Raw genomic sequence first — 18404 nt, 5'->3', positions numbered from 1 at the left:
AAGAGCAGTTCAGAAAGGCCTCTGGTGTCCCAGCCTGTAAATAATGTTTAAGGAGTAAAATAAATAAAAGAAATCCCAATATTAAAGTACCTTCTGCTTTCTGCATTGCATCAAGCCGACAGCCTTCACATCCACTGGGTACCTGATGCAGCTCATCCTCAGTCTCTCCTCCCTCCCTAGGGCAACCAGAGGCCGAGCAGAGATGTAGCTCCAGACACCACTCCAGTGATTAAATACCCTGGTGCAGGAGGCTGGAACAGGAGGCAGGGCACAGGCGTTCCCGCTTCCTCCTCCACCCACTAACTTTGTAGAAATTCCGTAGTTTGGCAAACTACTGCGTGCCTTTTACCTGCTCTGAACATGCAGATACTCCCAGTGCAGATGCAGGGTCAGAGTTCAGAGGGCTGCGAGAGAAGCATCTTACCTTATCTTATTACATCACACCCTTACCAGAAACCTGCCAGGAAGCAAGCCTGGTCCTGTGCCTGCTCCCTTTATAATCCCTGGGTGGCAGGACGTCACTGGGGTAGCGATACCTGCTGTGCACTGAAGTGCATTTCCAGGGATGGATGTGTTGTGTTTATGCCTATATATGTCATGTTTGTTACATGTATGTTACATATGGCAATATCTACATATAACATGTATATTTATAACACATATAACGAGTTGTTATATGCAGCTGCACTCCCACCAACCTCAAAGCCCAATTCACACCACGGCTCATTGTAAAGCACAAATCAAGCACAACTTGATTACAGATCTCATCTCTTTACTGCTTTGTCCCATCTGCTAAAACACTCTAAGTGGATTTCTGCTAGCTTTGCATGCTCTTAGAACTTAGTGGGAGATGCTGATGCCAATGTTGCTGAGCAATGGATGAACAAACACATCCCCAGGGCACAACTGGAAAAGTCCCAAAGCTTCTTGGGTGTAAATACATGATGGAGACTCAACTCCAAGTGCTGTGCACCCCATCCTGCATCAAGGATCCCTGTACACACCCAGGGTGACCCCCAGCTCACCCCATGGACCAGCTCCCACTGCCCAGAGGCATTGCAGGCCCCATAATTGCAGTCCTGAAAGCCTGTCCTTTCACTGCACATGCCTTCAGCGTGCTTCAGGTTATGACTTGGCTGATGGGCAGTGTGTGATCAAACCGCCTTCTCCGTCCTCTCTCCTCCTCTTCTTTGATGAAGCCTGAATTGAACCACTATCGTTATTGGAGCCCAAACTGAGAGTTCAGCCCTGCCTTCCCTTTCATTTTCCAGTTATGCCTGGTGTCCCAAATCCCTCAGCAGCAGCTGCAGATGAGCTTTCATTTACCAACCACCCCCCTCAGAATCTGACTAGGAAGGGAAACAAGATTCCTTTTGGATAGCCAGAAAAAATGGTGAATAGGGCCTTGGTTTGTGTTTCGTGAGCATGGGAAGTTACTCCTGCACAGCAGCATGGCAGTTTCTAGGGCCAGAGGTAGTGTTTTCATTTCAGTTCAATCTATTGCTGCTGGATATCTGCCCTCTCTTGAGAAAGGAAAGTTATACAGTGAGCACTGCAGTTCTGTGGACACATGTGATGGGAAAACCCCTTTGATGCATCTCCAGGGCACTTCTGGCCCACGCACCAGACAGGAGCTGCCCTGCAGAGAGGTGATGCAGAGCAGGTTACTGCCCTCAGCTGCCCTGGAATGGGACCCTCCATCCCTCTGTTCACAAAGAGTTCAGCAAAAATACGTGCATCTACTAGAGCAGGTTGCTCCAAGCCCCTGTGTCCAACCTGGCCTTGAACACTGCCAGGGATGGGGCAGCCACAGCTTCTCTGGGCACCCTGTGCCAGCACCTCAGCACCCTCACAGGAAAGAACTTGTGCCTAAGAGCTCATCTCAGTCTCCCCTCTGGCAGGTTAAAGCCATTCCAAGACTGTAAAGGTTTAAATGTATCTACCCTGAATGGGAAAAGCCAAAGATAAGTAAGACCTTAGAGGAGCTGCAATCTCTATGCACCGGACAGCACATTGCTCCACATAGGCAGGTACTGCAGGTGTCAGCCAAAACAAAAAGGGAAGGAAACTGCCTTGGGTTTGGCAATTCCTGGTTCCAAAGGCTTTGCTGTATTTCACCATTCTCAGGGAATTCAAGGAGGGGGGTATCAAAACCATATAATTAAATGTTACATCAGGAAGGTGAAAGTACACGGGGTTTGTCAATCACAGAATCATGGAATGGTTTGGGTTGGAAGGGATCTTAAAGCTCATCCAGTTCCAAACCCCTGCCCCAGGCAGGGACACCTTCCACTATATCAGGTTGCTCAAATCACTTGAGGCTGAAGAGCTGGCGTGCAGGTGAGAGAGCTGATTTTCTGGGGGAGATTGGCTGGTGACAGGAACCTTGTATAAAGCAAAGTATGAGCAAAACTGCTCAAAACTCAATAATTAGTTACAAAGAGAGCACAATCCAGAAGTGGAGGTTGCTGCAATGCAGGACAGAAGTATGGAGGGAGAGTGGCCAGGCACTACTCAGACATAACAACACTTCTGGTATCAACCTGGAATGTTCGGTTCATGCTCTGCAGTTACAGCAGTATTGTTGCCTTGTTGTTGTCAAGTTTGATGTCATGAAACTGCTCAAGAGACTCATCTAAGAGTCACATCATCTCGATTTAGTGACGTTAACTGCAGAAGCATAGGAAGGGCTGTGCCAGGTTGCTTCTGCACCATCACAAGTGCTCCTCCACAGCACCACTGCAAAGCCCTGAGAGCTCAGCAGCATCGATACTGGGAGTGATGAAGAACTGATTAGAAGCCATTACATTTGAGCATACTTACCAAAACCCCCAAACCCCGACCCTTTTCCTGACATTGTCAAGTTTACTCAGTGTCTTCTACTACTTCCATGTCATCGTGTCATAAATGGGTACCTCGTGTGTAATTATTAACCATAGGAGAGGAGTGGTCTGCCTGGAAAAAGTAAGACTTAGCAAGTATTGCTGGGCGCTGCTGTTTCATTGCTAGCATTTATTTACACAGGTTTTGAGGAGAGCGGTTACTTCTTTTGTTAATCATTTCACAAGGTACAAAAGAGATCATAAATTAAGTCATATATAGGAGTGGACTGTCCATCTTTGACAAGTATCCCTCCATAATAAAACTGTTGTTTTGCAGCCTGCTGTAAAACCAGAGAAAAAAGAAATGGAGAAGAAAGCCACACATGCCTTGCAAAGGTGGAGCTCTGCCTCCGGCTATGCCAGGAGCATCACTACTGCCATAAAGAGCTGCTCTGGGTATATGAAATACTGGTTTTGTCACAGAAAGGGACTAAGGTGTAATCATGGGGAGTCCCACCAGAGTTTCTGCCCCAAACAGCCCACCCTGAAGGACAGGGCAGGACATCCAGTGGCTTTGGGGAGTCCCCAGCGACCCGGGCTGTCGTCTCTGCTGTCTCAAATACAAGACCAGCTTTCCTTCACTGAGTGTGAAACACTGAGGGTCTGGTTTTCATGTCATTTCAGTATGGATCAGGAATAACTTAATCCAGTGTGCTTACAGCAGCCTTGTAAGTAAAGACAAGTGCCTAGTAAGACAAGTGCCTGGACCAATCCTTTACAGCACCAAATGAGAGCCAGAAGTAGAGTTTGAGTGTGCAGACGCTTGGGGCAGCCAAAGGCAGCTCTTCACAGCTCCACCACAGCCATTTTCCAAGTTTGACAAGCCATGGCCTTGTTGCAAAGGCTCACACATGAAAAAGAGGAGAAGCCCTGTTATGAACATCCTTTACCACGTACGTAAGTCAGGTCTGGGCTGGTTAGTGTCCTGTAGATGGCTGAATATCTGTGGGGTTCTAAATAATTTCTCCTCCTATGCCCAGAACAAGAAGAACTGCTAGAGGTTAGACTCACCAGGGAAAGGGAAAGAGAGAAAAAGTCCTCAAACCACCCTTGAGAAACTACAGCTGCAAGAAGGAGATATGGAAAGGAGCCACAGGCACAGCCAGGGGGGCTTCGCCTGGAATGATGTTGGTAGGAAAGCTTCATCTTTTCCCACCATCACTTTCAGGATCAAAACCTGCCCTTTGCTGTTCTTGAAGGTCACCTGCGATAACACATGACCTATCAGCACCTTTAATGAAAAGCCCAGCTGCTAAAAGCTGGTTTGAAGAGTACAAAGAGGTTTTAGACTTCAAATAAATAGATAAAGAGCCTCTTCTTCAAAAAAATATCAGAATAAAAAATCAGAGACTGGAGTTGACAAACCCATCCTTCAGCTCCTGAACAAAGGAAGCAGTTGAACTTTCACACAGGCTGAGACGAGAGCTTTTGCAATATCTGATCCAGGAGAAGGTATTTCATTTCCTCCTGATTTCAGTAGCTGCTGCAGGCACGAAAGCATTTTTCAGTGGCAGAGGAATCCGATTCAGAAATCCCTTGAGCACACACAGCAACGCTTCACTGTTTCTGTTCTCCACCAGCTCAGGCTGGTAAGGCAGTGCTTGCTGGAAGGAAGACAAAGGAATTCTGCAGTGCTGCTACCTGAGCTGTGTTAGAAACAGTCCCAGCCAGCAAAGCCTCATTCTCACAAGTCCTTGTTCTGCCTTTTCCACAAGGAAAACCCTTGCCAGCATGTATCAGCACTAATGTGGGCAGCAGGGTCAGGCCTGTGATAGTCCCCCTGTACTGGGCACTGGTGAGGCTGCATCTCTAATCCTGTGTTCAGTTCTGGGCTCCTCATGACAAGAGAGACATTGAGGTGCTAGAGCAGGGCCAGAGAAGTGCAATGTGGCTGGTGTGCAGGGCCTGAAGCACAAGTGTGATGGGGAACGGCTGAGGGACCTGGGGGGTTTAGTCTGGAGAAGAGAAGGCTCAGGAGGGACCTTATTGCTCTCTACAACATCCAGGAAGATGGAGCCAGGAGGTGGCTGGTCTCTTGTCCTGAGGAACAAGTGATACAACAGAGAATGGTCTTGAGTTGCACCAGGGGAGGTTTAGAGTGGATATTAGGAGAACTTTCTTCCATGAAAAGGTTGTCAAGCATTGGAACAGACTGCCCAGGGCAGTATTGGAGTCACCATCCCTGGAGATACCTAAAAGACAAGTAGATGTGTCACCTGGGGACATGGGTTAGTGGTGGCCTTGGCAGTGCTGGGTTAACAGCTGGACTTGATGATCTTAAAGGTCTTTTCCAACCTAAACAATTCTATGAGTCCCACTCCTTTTAATCTGCAATCTCCTGTGATGGTCTCATGCTGGGACACCTCTGGTTATTGCCCCACACAGGAGACCAGGGCTCAGGACATGGGGGTCCTGCTCCCCCCCAGGGCACTGACAGTGAAATCACAGCATTGCATCAAACTCCCCCAAAGTTCACAGCAGCCATCAGAAAAAGCTGCCTTTCACAGGTTTCCTGGCTGCCTGGGGCACACTGGACAGGCTGTTTACCAAGCACTTGTTGCAATAACTCCCTAGCTTCATTGTAAAAGTGGCATGTTTTTCTAAGGTGATGCAAAGGACAAAAGCATGATTCAAGAAGAAAACTTCCACGAAGGATGAGGATGTAACTTAAGCTGCTGCAAGAGAAAGTTTCCTGCATCATTTCCTATAGAAAAGAAAAAGGTGGTTGATGAGTGTGTTGCGTGGTATGAGGCCACATGTGTATGTACATGCTGGGTCCCAGCTATGGGATGTGAAGGATACAGAAAGCAAGGTTGAGTTTCCAAGGCATTCCAAGCCCCTGACGTGCACACTCCAACATCCAGGAGGGGAAAATCCCAACATCCCAACAGCATAACCTGTACGGACAATGGCACATGAAGCAAGCACCAGAGAACATGTACAAACACTGTTTTCACTTGGGCCAAATCTATTCTTACTTCACACTGAATATGGGGAAGTCTGATCAGAGACAAGACCAGAAACAAGACCATTGTATTCCTCCCAGATTAGTCAGAGATTGCTCGTCCTATTCTTACCCCTTCCTCATTCCCCACTGCCATCAACAAGCATAATATGCAAAGTGTCTTATCTCTCCAGTTCACCTTTATTTTCAGAGCAAAGAAAGACCCTTGTGTTCCTTGCCCCCTTCAGAAAACAGGGAAAAGACAATATTTAATCTTTCCTCATAAGCTTCGCAGGGAGAAGAGTAATGTGGAAGAACTCTTGTTTCATTAATGTTTAATTCTTAATGATTTCACACATTCTCATAGCTGTTGTTAGCTGAGAATAACCTTTCTCCACCACCATGGAGATTCAGAACTTGCTTTGTCCCACTTGTAGAGAGGAATCACCCCATAATCAGGGAGAGCTGCACTGATGAGGATTTTGAGCTTTATTTTTCAAGAGCACAAAACGAACCCCCCAGTTTTGCTGTGTTTGTGCTCAGAATGCATTAACTGAGTCCGTGAATGCTTGGAGAGAGTCTGGGATGTTGGAGACCACCTGGAGCAAAACACATATGAGAGGACTGACTGTGCCAACCTGCAAGAAATAATCAGGTTTTCTCCCTATCCCTGCCATTGCAAATATATACCCCACTGCTTGTGTATCCTCATTTTAACCAGCAAGAGGATCCACACATAAAACCAGCATAAACAGCAAAATAACATACTGCAGCCTCTGATATACACCCCAGATGTGAGCAAGTCAGAGGCTTTGTAAACTCTGTGCCAAGTCTTAGACTATTTAGAGCATGTTTCAATAGCTCTGGATGGATCTGAACTGAGATCAATGTCTCCCCCATTCATTGGCAGTGAAATGTGTCAGTATGGCAGCATGCTCCTTCCTGGAAATTAGGAGATATATTTACACCTTGGGAAATTCTGCAGGTGATGCATTTCTTGTATACAAGCAAAACTGTTCAATATATGATTCACTCACCTGGAAATATACATTGTTTTTTCTGTTGTCATTTCCCAGTTGCCTGTAATTTCATAAACAGCTGCATGACTAATTGCTGGTGCTGGCTTTGTAACTGGCTGGACTTTAAGGTTTACGTCCTTACATGTAAATACAAGGCAGCTTCCTGTTGGGGTGTTCCCCTGGAGAGGGTAACAGTTATATTCAACTGGAACTACCTGCAAAACACAAAAAGTATGGTAAGAATGCCGAGAGGTGTAGGGTAACATTTTCCAAAGAACTTTAAATAATTTAATGAAAAATCAAGTGTTTAGGGTCCCAAATGAAGCAGGAGCCTCTGAGAATATTATTCATAGAATCCCAGACTGGTTTGGATTGAAGGGACCTTAAAGCTCACTCAGTTCCAACCCCTGCCGTGGGCAGAGACACCTTCCACTAGAGCAGCTTGCTCCAAGCCCTGTCCAACCTGGCCTTGAACACTGCCAGGGATGGGGCAGCCACAGCTTCTCTGAGCAGCCTGTGCCAGTTGGACACAGTATTTCACCACCCCTCCTTGGGGTCTCCATTCCCTGGGGCCACCCCTCCTTCATATAATCTGTTCTTAAGGTCACCCTGTTCAAGAGCTGCATTTAAGCTCAGGCATTTCTCCTTGCCCAAAGCCCACCCTGACATTGCCTGTGCCATGCATCTTGCACACCTTGACTCGATTTTCAGTCTCAGAGGGCGGGGGGTGTCCATCTCCAGCTGATGGATGCATATCTGGCCTCAAACAGGGGTCAGCTCCTGTTACCTGCCCCTTTCTTCTTCCTTCCCTGTGCACCCCCTGTCAGTTCCCAAGCTCGTGTTTAGCAAGTGCCAAAGTTAAGAGAACATCAAACAGCAGTCTCCGAGAAAGGCAAACACACCCTTTTCATGTTCTCAAGCACAGGTTTTACCAATGCTTCCTGGTAATACCCGTCACTGCCATTCTAGTCAGGGATTAAGCGGCTCTTAGAAAGAGGCACCTATTTGGTAGATTCAGTGAGCTCTGTGCTGTGTTCCTTCCTTTGCGTGGAATTAATTAGGCTCTCTGCTAGGATTCAATTAGACACAGTAAAGTGAATTTCCTTGCTCTGTTTTGAATCAGAGCATCTCTCTGTTTTTGTCCTTGCTTGCTTTGAAACAAGATGATGCTGGTGGTGAGGGTGCATGGGAAAAACTGGGAGCACCTTTTCCTAAAAAGCTGATCAACTCTGAGCACATATCCCTCTGTAAGCAACAGCTTATTTCCAGGTTATGAACTTCTTCTTTTAAAGAAATATAAATCAGGCTTGTATTTTAATTAACTCAACAAATGAAATCACTAACAAGAGAGCAAACAGACTGTTAACAGGCTGCTTTGACTTAGAAACATCTCTGCAACTATTAAATTGCTGAAGGCTAAGCAATAAAGCACAGCAGGAAATTCCCCGGGTCCCTCCTCCAAATACCAGCAAACCTTTTTTTTCCTGAATTCAAGGAAAAGAATGATGTAATCAACATCATTTAAACATTTATTGGTGGGGAAGGAAAGCAAACTTACAGAATATATTTTTCCCTACTTGATCTTTCCTTGATGTATGAAATGTAGATATATAGTTGTGTAGAACTTCAACAAAGCCATTTTCAGTAGTTCCTATTCATGTCTCTTCTCCCTCCCTCCCAAATATCAACAAAGGGATGTTCTCATGGAATAAGAAATGGAGCATGGATAAACAGGAGGCCCAAAGGTGGAGATTCCAATCACTAGCTCAGCGCTACACAGACCAGGGAACAGATCTGTAAAGCACAGAAGGTTTGAAATGTTTTTGATGGCAAATCTGTGAAGCATTTCCCTAAAATTATGCATTGCCCACTCAACGTTTCATACCACCTTGTGCTAAATGCATCAAATGAAAATGAAATGAAAACGAGCAGGATTTTTCCAGCAACTTCCATACAAATTGTGTCTTTGCGGAACTGGCAGCAGCACAGCACTTACTGTCAGGCAGAGACTCAAGAGCATTTCAGATAGGCCTGGAAGGGATAGGATGTGATGAAGTGTAGAGCTGGTTCTAGGGACAGGAGCTGCTAAGGAGCAATGTCCTAGACCACAACTGCTGAAAGCGAAGAGAAATAAGGACAGGAGGCAAAAGCCTCCAACACAAGATTTCTGAAGATGATATTTTGTTCTCCCTCCATCCTTTCCATATATTTGTTTGCATTAAACAAAATAGTCCTATTTTTCACTTGACCTGCAGGACATGAAGAGGTGAAAAGTGACAGTGGGTACAAACTTCCCATTCTAGAGTGCATTGGCCACAATGGGAGACTTACCCTGTGGCCTCAAACCCACCACCAGCATGATGACATCAAGGCAAAAAGAAGGGAACGAGCGAGCCTGTGCTGCTGCCCTCTGACTTTTCATCCTCTGACTCCTGTAAACAGCTTCTCAAGGCTGCTGTGTCCCAGAGATTGAATGCATGTGTGCCTCAGCAGGTCATACCCACCAGACTAGAGGATGAATTGGCCCAAAGCTTTATCTGCACTAATTCACCTTTCCAAGGGATGAGAGACTCAGTCCTGAAGCTGATGCCATGCTGGACCATTGCCCAGGAGCTGGGTCACCATCCTCATGTGCTTACAAGCCTGTAGCTCATCAGGAATCAAAGCAGAGCCGCTGAAGGTCCCCTCAGGACCAAAGAGCAGGGGCAAGGCCTGGGCTGATGTACCCACCCTGGTGCAAAGCGTGCAAAAACTCCTGGAAAGAGGTGGGTAAATCCTTCCTCAATATAGGTTTACAAGCATGTGACAGGGGTTAAAACATGTAAAATATGATACGGGCGTGTTCTGCTACAGTTGCAGGAGTTGGAATGGAGTTATCTGCTTGTTTGCTTTTAAATTACACTGGTGATCGTATCACTGTGCTGGAGATAACACTGAGGGGCCCTTAGTCCCCATGGGCAGGTAAGGGAGCTGCCGGAAACCTGGAGAGGGGCTTTGGACAAGGGCCTGGAGGGACAGGCCAAGGGGAATGGCTTTAACCTGCCAGAGGGGAGACTGAGATGAGCTCTTAGGCAGAAGCTCTTCCCTGTGAGGGTGCTGAGGCGCTGGCACAGGGTGCCCAGAGAAGCTGTGGCTGCCCCATCCCTGGCAGTGTTCAAGGCCAGGTTGGACACAGGGGCTTGGAGCAAGCTGCTCCAGTGGAAGGGGTCCCTGCCCGTGGCAGGGGTTGGAGCTCGATGAGCTTTAAGGTCCCTTCCCACCCAAACCATTCTGTGATTCTATTTTTTATATATACGTACACAGATGTGAGGTGGCCAAGCGCTGGCGGGAGGCTCGTGTCACTTCTCCTCAGAACTCAAGAACTCTCCTCAGAAGACTCAAACCCAGAACCTGCCCCTCTGTTGGCAAAAGCCACCAGAAACACACACTTTCTGTGTGTGGTGTTTTAACTGCGCAGCAACGAACTCGTTTAACAACGAATCTCGTCCCGCAGCCCCGGTCCCGCCCGCCCGCTGCCGCCTGAGGTAACCCGGGGCCAGTTCAAATGGCGGCCTCCCCCTTAGCCCGTGGTGCACCGCGGTGCCAAGATGGCGGCGCCCAGCGAGGGCCGGCCGGGCCGCGGGGCTTCGCCGTTCCCGGGCACTGAGGGCGGCCCCTTCACCTTCCCTTTCCCTGTCCCGCACGGCGCCGCGGGCTCCGGAGCGGAGGAGCCGTCCAAGAAGCCGTGCCGAGCCTGCACGGACTTCAAGAGCTGGCTCCGCGAGCAGAGGAAGCAGGCAGCGCCCGGCGGCGGGGTGAGGCGGCGGCTTTGCCCAGCCACCCTGAGGGCGGTCTGTCGCCCTTAGCCCCTGCCGAGCTGTGCAGTGGGTCTCTGTCCCCTAACTGTGATGGGGCTCTGTGTCCCCCTCCTCAGGCCGTGAAGGGGCCAGGGATTCCTCTCAGTGGGAGGGTGAAGGGGGCTTCCATGTTGTCCCACTGGGTGTGAGGGACTTGTTCGCCCATCTGAACGCAAAGGGGCTCTTTCCCTACCCAGTACCACATCCCCTCCCAACCCTCTCTCCTGCTGCAGGACCTGACGGCCACAGAGGAGAAGGAGCCACCACCGAACTGTCCTCTGGACAGCGAGCAGCTGGGCCGCAGCACATGGGGGTTCCTGCACACCATGGCGGCCTATTACCCCGACCAGCCCACCGGCGCCCAGCAGAAGGACATGAGAGACTTCATCAACCTCTTCTCCAAGTTCTACCCCTGCGAGCACTGCGCTGAGGATCTGAGGGAAAGGTGAGTTGGTTTATGGTGGTTTCTGCCTGCAGTGCTGGGCTGCAGCAGTGAGTTACGTATGGGCAGCTCTTCCTGCGCTGGGGTTTGTAGCTCCCTGAACTGCTTTGTTCCATTGTTGCATCCATCAGAGATGGGCTTAACTCAAAAACCAGTAGCTCTTCTTTTGCTGTTAGGTTGCGTGCTGCCTCTGAGGCCTCTCCGGGGCAATTGTGTGATTTTCTGGTTCAAAGGAGACCTGTGCTCAGTTGTGGAGATAGGCTGGGACTTGAAATAATTTGGCTTTCAGGAAGCGAGGGTTTTTGTACCCCAGAAAACCCCTTTGGTTGGCAGCCTCCGCACTGGAGGCAAAAAGTGTTTAACTCCTGTTTCTGTCAGCTTGTTTCTTGAGGGCTTCAACTCCTCTTTTCTGGATGATGAATGTGCAAAAAACCCATTTGAAACTTAATTATTGACTTAGCAGACGCCACATGGCAAAGCAGCTGCGTGGCATTTTGATGAACTCGAGTACTTCTTGCTTTTTATCATGGCTAAGCTGTTTGGTTCCTGCATCTTTTCCAGTTCACAAGAGTAGGCAGTGAATGAAATCAAGCCAGTTGCAGGCACCAGTATTTTATAGTGGAGGATTGGCTTCTGGGTTCTCTCTGGGACTCATCTTGCACTAGCAGAGAAGGTGATTTTGGCTGTGTGCTCTGTGCCTGCTTTGGGAATTGAGCTTGGTGGCTGTAAAGAAGTAACATTTGTTTCCTCTCCCCTGTTTGCAGATTACGTACAAATCAGCCTGATACTAGCAACAGAAATAACTTCTCCCAGTGGTTGTGTCTTCTTCATAATGAAGTGAACAGGAAACTGGGGAAAGCAGAATTTGACTGCTCTCGTGTGGATGAGCGCTGGCGAGATGGTTGGAAAGATGGGAGTTGTGATTAATCCATAGAGACTGCTTTGGAGATTTGTCAGATCAATCCAATCTGGTGTGGAGTCACTACAGGGAGATGTGTGAGTCAGTGACTGTGTGTTTGTGTGTATGACTGCTATGGCTTGTGGAAATAAAGGTAAACCAATTCTAAAAGTGGATTTGAAAAGCTTATCCTAATAATATTTTGATAACTGATGACAAAAATGTATTACTTGGGGGACTGGGACCTCGCATTTGACACAGCAATTGCCAGAAACCTGTGAAATGAAGGCACTGACAAACTCATGGAGACTTTTTCATTATGACATTTCCTTATTTTGGGGTATTTGCTTGTTTCTGACTGTTCATTTCCCCGAACACGGCTGTAGAGAGCTGCCCTGTGGCATTTCATGTTTTTCTGCAGGCATTATCCTGATGGTTTAGAAAATGCATCTGATTAATTCTGGTTTTCATTTGCTGTTCATGCTGTGGTTTGTGCCAAGTTTGTACCCCCAGATCTGTCTGTCTCTGACATCTCCAGTGCTTGTTGTTAACTTTGCATCCAGTTCCTTTTCTAAAGGGCCTGAAGGGAGGTACCTTGAATTTAAATACTGAAATCGTGAAGCCCAGATTTCTCATTTTATTCTTGTATTTGACTTACCATGTAAGAGGGTGTTGTAGGAAGGAAAACTAAACCAGGGCTAGGCAGCATTCGTCTAATGAATGACATACCTGGGTGAAATTCAGGTGTTTTAAACTGATTGCCAATTTTCTTTGGATCTAGAAGTGCTAAGTTCTACTGAACTATTTCCTTTTAAAGCAGATAACCTCTTAATCTCTGCTGTGAACTTCAGTCTGTGATGAAAATAGCTTGACACCTATACCTGTAATGAAGCATATTCAGCTTTATTTCACATATAGCATTCCTGAGATGTGTTTTGAAGTTCTTGGTTGGCACTTGCTGACCTGGCTGATATTCTGGTGTTATCCCCTAGCTAAAAACCTCTCTAGATCAAAAGGACTTTACAAGCCTCCTGTAGTATTTGAGTCTTCTTAAGGCTGCAATGTCAGCTTAATGTAGTGCTTATTGCACAGCGGACTCGGGAGCCCCTTGAGTAGCTTCCCTCTGTAGGTACTGGTCAGCATTCATGCTATGTGTACTTTCCCTAGATCAGCTATACTGCATCTGTGTATCGATACAGAAGTGTGAATTTCAGATTCAGGTGAAATAGCAGCATATAAATGATTAACACTCTATGCATATAAACATGTGTCTCATGATAAAAAGACTCAGCTAACAAACAAAAGTCAAAAGAATTTCAAGTTCTTAGAGTAGATATTGAGATAATGCCCTTTACTGCATTTCTGGCTGTGAAGAGTTTGCACAAACCGTGACAGTAGAAGGCCTTTTCCTCCTGTACTTCCTGCTCAGGCTTTCTTGTGCGTTTTAGAGCTTCCTTATTTCACGTGCTACTGTACCTCTGTAAACTTACTCTTGCTCATAGAGTGTTATCTGGAAATACCAATGGGGCTTTTATAATAATAGCAGTGTGATGACTGCTCCTGTTTCAGAACTTTGATCTTCAAACCTGTGTGCATGGGTCTCCTCTGATTAAAAAAGCAATTAGAACTGCAGAAATGCATTTCAATGTTTTATGGTACATTCAAGTTCTTTCAAGTCAGACCTGTTAATACGAGGCAAATTTTATGGACTAGTTGTTCTTGGAAGTTTTTTATGTAGTAACGTTTCTAAACATGAACCCAAAGCCAATGATAAGGTACTTCATGAAGCATCCAGTCTAACTTATGACTTGAAGGTGTTATTTGGGTTATTAGAAATGCTTGGCTCATTTCCCTATCAGTATGTTGAGCTCAGAACAAATAAATTCCAGCCCTTGTTTTTTTTGTCTTTTGGGTGGTAAACTTGGTCCCCAAAATGAAGTACATTGGTATCCAGTAATGGGGAGAGACCCAACAGAAAGGTTGTAACCCTCTGCTTTTGTCAGCATGACCTAAACTACCCAGTTCTATCCAGATAGTGTTAGCAGCAAGGTGTGTGGACAGGCATTTGCTTGTGGATTTGGTTGTGTTTGAGGAGGAATCTACTCATTTTACTTTCCAATCTGCCCTTGACTGTTCTCTGTGACAGTCTCATCACCCATGGAGCAGATGATGAGATTCTTCTTTGTTTGCTTCAATGTAGATGAGCAGGTTGGGAAAACCCCTGTCTCTTCCCTTTCCATCTGAACACTGAAAATGGGCTAGGGTGGCGAGTGGCACTTTCTTGTGTGCAGGTGCACTTGATTGCTGAGTCCTGGGAGTGCTGCTGCCTTCTGCTGGCAAGCGGTTGGTGCTGGGCAGGTGTGGAGTAACCTTCCACCATTCACATATCAGGAGTGTAGAGAGGAAACCAAAGATGTATCCTGCTCAAAATCAAGGGAGCAGCTGTGGCAACACAATGGTTTTGTCACCTAATGTTGCTCAAGGAGGTGGTAGAAGTGTGCAGAAGGAAAAGCCCCTTTGCCAGCACGTCCTGGCAGTGGTGCAGGGGTAGGGGAAAAGCCTTAAAGCTGAAGTTGGTGTCTTTAGTGAATGCTTCCTAATAATGAGGCCACCCCTGTGGCTGCTGGGATGTTAGTGGGGCAATTTGTAGCTTCACTAAGTTGCCATTTGGTAAAATAGATGCTTGCACTCTCCTCTCTCATTTTTACTGCTTTGCAGAAGAGCTTTGGCTTACATGATCCTCAGGGATATCATCATCTCTGTGGACTTGACTGTATGGGGAGGAGGGGATTTTTTTTGCTGCTCATTTGTACCACATCTCAAGTTTTAATCTTATGTAAGGAATTCCTATTGAAGATTACTTGTATTTGTGTACAGAAAATTGTGAATTCTCTTCTAAATGCACTTGACTAAATCTAGTTTTAAAAATACCTGTAATTCAAATGATATTTCCTGTTGATGTGAAAATAATAAAGCAACAGAGTTTATTCCTGGCTTCCCCTACTGTATGAGACCTTAGGAAAAGCCATCATATTGTGCTGGGGTGTCTAACCTTCTGCATGCTGATATATTAAGGTCTGAGCTTGCTTGCTCAGCTGAGGTTGTGTGATTCTGTGGGTATTGATCAGCCAAGGTGGGATTGCAGCTGGACTTTCTCTATTGTGCTGCTCAATTGATGCAGTTCTCAATGTGCCAAGAAGCTACAACAATGCAGATGTTTTGTCCAGTGGGTCCTTGCCCATTAGGTGAGAGATGGGTTTCATGTGGGGACCGGTGGGGTTATTTATGGGGTTCAAAGTGTTGCATGTTTCTAACAGCATTAAGGGTAGTGCTACAGTTGGGAGTAGCTCAAATCCTGAATTAGAGCAGGGTGGCAGAGGAAGGTGTTCTCCACTGAAGGGCAGCATTTGTTAACTGGATGTTCACCACACAACCATGCACATCCCATGCCATCTGCCAGACAGAGGAAGCTGTTTCTTACCAATATGAGAAGCCCTTGCAAGACAAAGTGCAGTCAGGAGCTGGTGCTGCTTAAGGAGCTTGTGGGACCTTGCTCAAGAGCTGCTTGTGTGCAGTAGGCACCTGGCTAACCTTCAGCTTCACAGACTCACTGGTTTTGTGCACTGGTTTGCATTCATAGCTGAACTTCTTTATTTCTCCTTCTTTTTCCCCCCTCAAGAAAGTAAAGAGCAGGGAGCCATGAGGGAAGTGTCCACTTCATGAATGGGAAGTGGAGTTGCTGAAGCAAGTACCAAGTGTGGATGTTGGCAGAAGCACCACTACGCCTTTAACATTTTCCCAGGGATTAGCTGTTCCTTTGCAGTGTGTTGGGTGAATACAGTCTCCTGTTTACAGTAAGATTCTCAGGAGTTGCTTTGCTTGCATGTGTCTCTTGCTCCTGCCTGTTCCAGGCAATGTGTGATATTTCTTCCCATTGGATTTTTGCAGGCTTGGAGAGGGAAGGTTTAGATTTCAGTTTGGGTTTTTTGCTCCTTCGTATCAGCATTGATTTTCTTTTTCCCCATTCCTGGAATAGCTGTTCAGGTATTTTGTCTGAATGATGGAGAGGAGCTGTTGAGGATTTTATGGAGTCAAGAATAAACTTCAGTGGAAACTGGCAAAAAGGTTGTGTGAAGTCAACTGTTGACTTTGTAGGCTAATAAGAAATGGAATAAAGCAAAACCACGGCTGATAGCATGTAGGCAAATCAGCATTTAGAACATAGAGGATTCTCAAAGGGGATGGGGATCCACACTGTGCTAGCTGGAGCCCTGACCTGGACTGGTAAGTCCCACAAGGACAGGTACACCAACATCATATGCTGACTCCAAGCTGGCTGACACAGCTCAGGTGTATCTGCACCAATGCACAATTAGCTCCCCGTGAAGGGAGCTGAGATGCTGGTTGCTGACAAGCAGGAGCATCTACTGTGCATCAGCAAACCTGCCACCACTCACAGAACCCTGGAACAAAGGGTGGCTCCTACCAGCTGAGGATAAACAGGGCTCAGTGCCCTGGTCTGTGCTGATCCCAGGGTATCTGTTGTTGCTGCCAGTTCCTAATCTTTGTCATTACTTTTAACGCTTCCAGAGGTAAAGTCTTAACTAGCAGCACTAGCGTTTGCCAAGCACTGAAACTGCTCTGTTCTCCTTGGTGTGTGACAGCCCCATCTGCATGTACTGGGCTAGTGAAGAGTAGCTGGTACAGCTCAGAAAGGCTGGCATTAGGGCTTAGAGCATCTGGCCTGGTCTAGCACTTAGATGGAGCTCCTGGTACTGAGGCCTGCTGAGTTCGGCCCTTGCCTCCCATGACCTTGCTGCATTGTGCAGCAGAAAGGTGCCCTCTGCTTCTGCATGTTGTGCTGTCCCAGGCTGTTGGTTTTCCTTGTGAGCACTCCCCATGCTGAGCCTCTTCCCAGTCCCGCGGTTTCCCTCCCATGTATCACATACCATCATGCTGCTGGCTTGTGCTGTCACTGCGATGTGCTTCACAGGGGTGATGCTACAGGGAGAATTTGCTTTGCATCTTAAGAGAGCGAACAGTAGAGGGCAACAGACCATGTGCTGGGCTGGTTTTCTTGTCTCATACGATTCTCTGGAACAGACTGCTCCAGGTACTGAATGTTTCACCTCTTGCTAGTCCCTTTCCTGGGGTTTTGGGAGGAGATTTTGGTGACTTAAGTTACTTTTCAAACTTGTATAGCTACCTAAATGAGGGATGTATTAGTTCTCTGCCTGCAGCTAAATTCTGCACTTGGAAGTATAATAAAACACTTTCTGGATGCTGTTTCCAGCATGTTTCCTACCTGATCTTCAGCCCATAGCTGGTCATACATGGAGAAGTTCTGGCTATTTTTATCAGGTCATTAGCAGATTGGAAAGGGTTTTAGTCAGGGAAGGGATCAGACCTACTTGGCGTGGTTGTCATCTGCTCTGGATACTGTATGGAGGAAAGAGAGGGTTTGGAAGGAAGATCACAAGACAGTCATGACCTCAACAAAGCTGTTCCTTTTGAGATACAGGAATGCAGCCTAGCCTTTTCACATGGGAAGAGCTAAGAAGAAACCCCATCGAGTTTCATGGAAGCGTTGCTTTGAATTAGCAGATCTGTGAGAGGAAAACACAGCAGACACCAGGCAGCTATTTTGTGCAGTCCCTTCAAGCTCCCATTTTTCCCAAGTCACCAAGCTTTAGGTCTAAACTTAAATTCCAGTAGTCAATGGTGTTGAATGGGGACTTTCCTTTCAAATGCTGAGAACAGTGAGGCAAAGCTGGGCTTTCCCTGATTCTTCCATCCTTGACATCTGGCCCAAGCTACCAGGAATGTGGAAAAGTGGATTCTGTGACTGTGCCTCATGTCACACTTCTTGGATGGGGTCAGAGATATGCAAGGCATCCAAGACAAGGCCTATACAGCTGGAGTCTTGAGAGATCAACATTCAGTTTGTTCTTAGTCATAAGCTTCTTGCTGGGCTCCAGGTAAGTCACTTCATCTTCTGTAGCCACACTTCCACTTCTGCAAAATGGGGATAAAAATAGCACTTTCAACAGCCTTTGTGTGTATCTCCTATGTAGATGAAAAACTCTCTCAGAGAGGCTATTTTAATGTGCTTGTACTGCACGCTATTGGGACTGAGATTGTTTCCTATAATAAAATCACTCATCTCAATCCATCCCACAAATCTCCTTTATGTCAGGTTACATCTTTCTTTTGAACCTGAGGAGCCGTTTGGTATTTACTGTGTTGAGAAGTTAAGTGTCTCTTATATTTAGTGTATATTCACCACAAATACCACATTATTACACAAACATCATGGCCCTTATTTCCCCAAGAAGTTGCACTGTGGATCTGGCTCTGTGCTGTAACACAAGCAGAAATGAGAG

General features: G+C 46.7%; 1 protein-coding gene across 1 annotated transcript; it reads left to right on the top strand.

The window, feature by feature from the left end:
• Window positions 1–10432: 10432 nt before the first annotated feature.
• GFER (growth factor, augmenter of liver regeneration) lies at window positions 10433–15111 on the top strand (the record flags this gene model as incomplete). The annotated part of the gene is made up of 3 exons (XM_080618887.1): window positions 10433–10639; window positions 10915–11126; window positions 11888–15111. 3 exons carry the CDS (start codon window positions 10433–10435, stop codon window positions 12048–12050), a joined length of 582 nt encoding a protein of 193 aa, XP_080475013.1. The 3' UTR covers window positions 12051–15111.
• Window positions 15112–18404: the final 3293 nt, after the last annotated feature.

The sequence above is a fragment of the Psittacula echo genome, assembly GCF_963264785.1.
Source record: "Psittacula echo genome assembly, chromosome: 5".
NCBI lineage: Eukaryota > Metazoa > Chordata > Aves > Psittaciformes > Psittacidae > Psittacula > Psittacula echo.
Note: the sequence above shows the minus strand (reverse complement) of the source record. Positions and strands in the feature narration are given on the sequence as shown.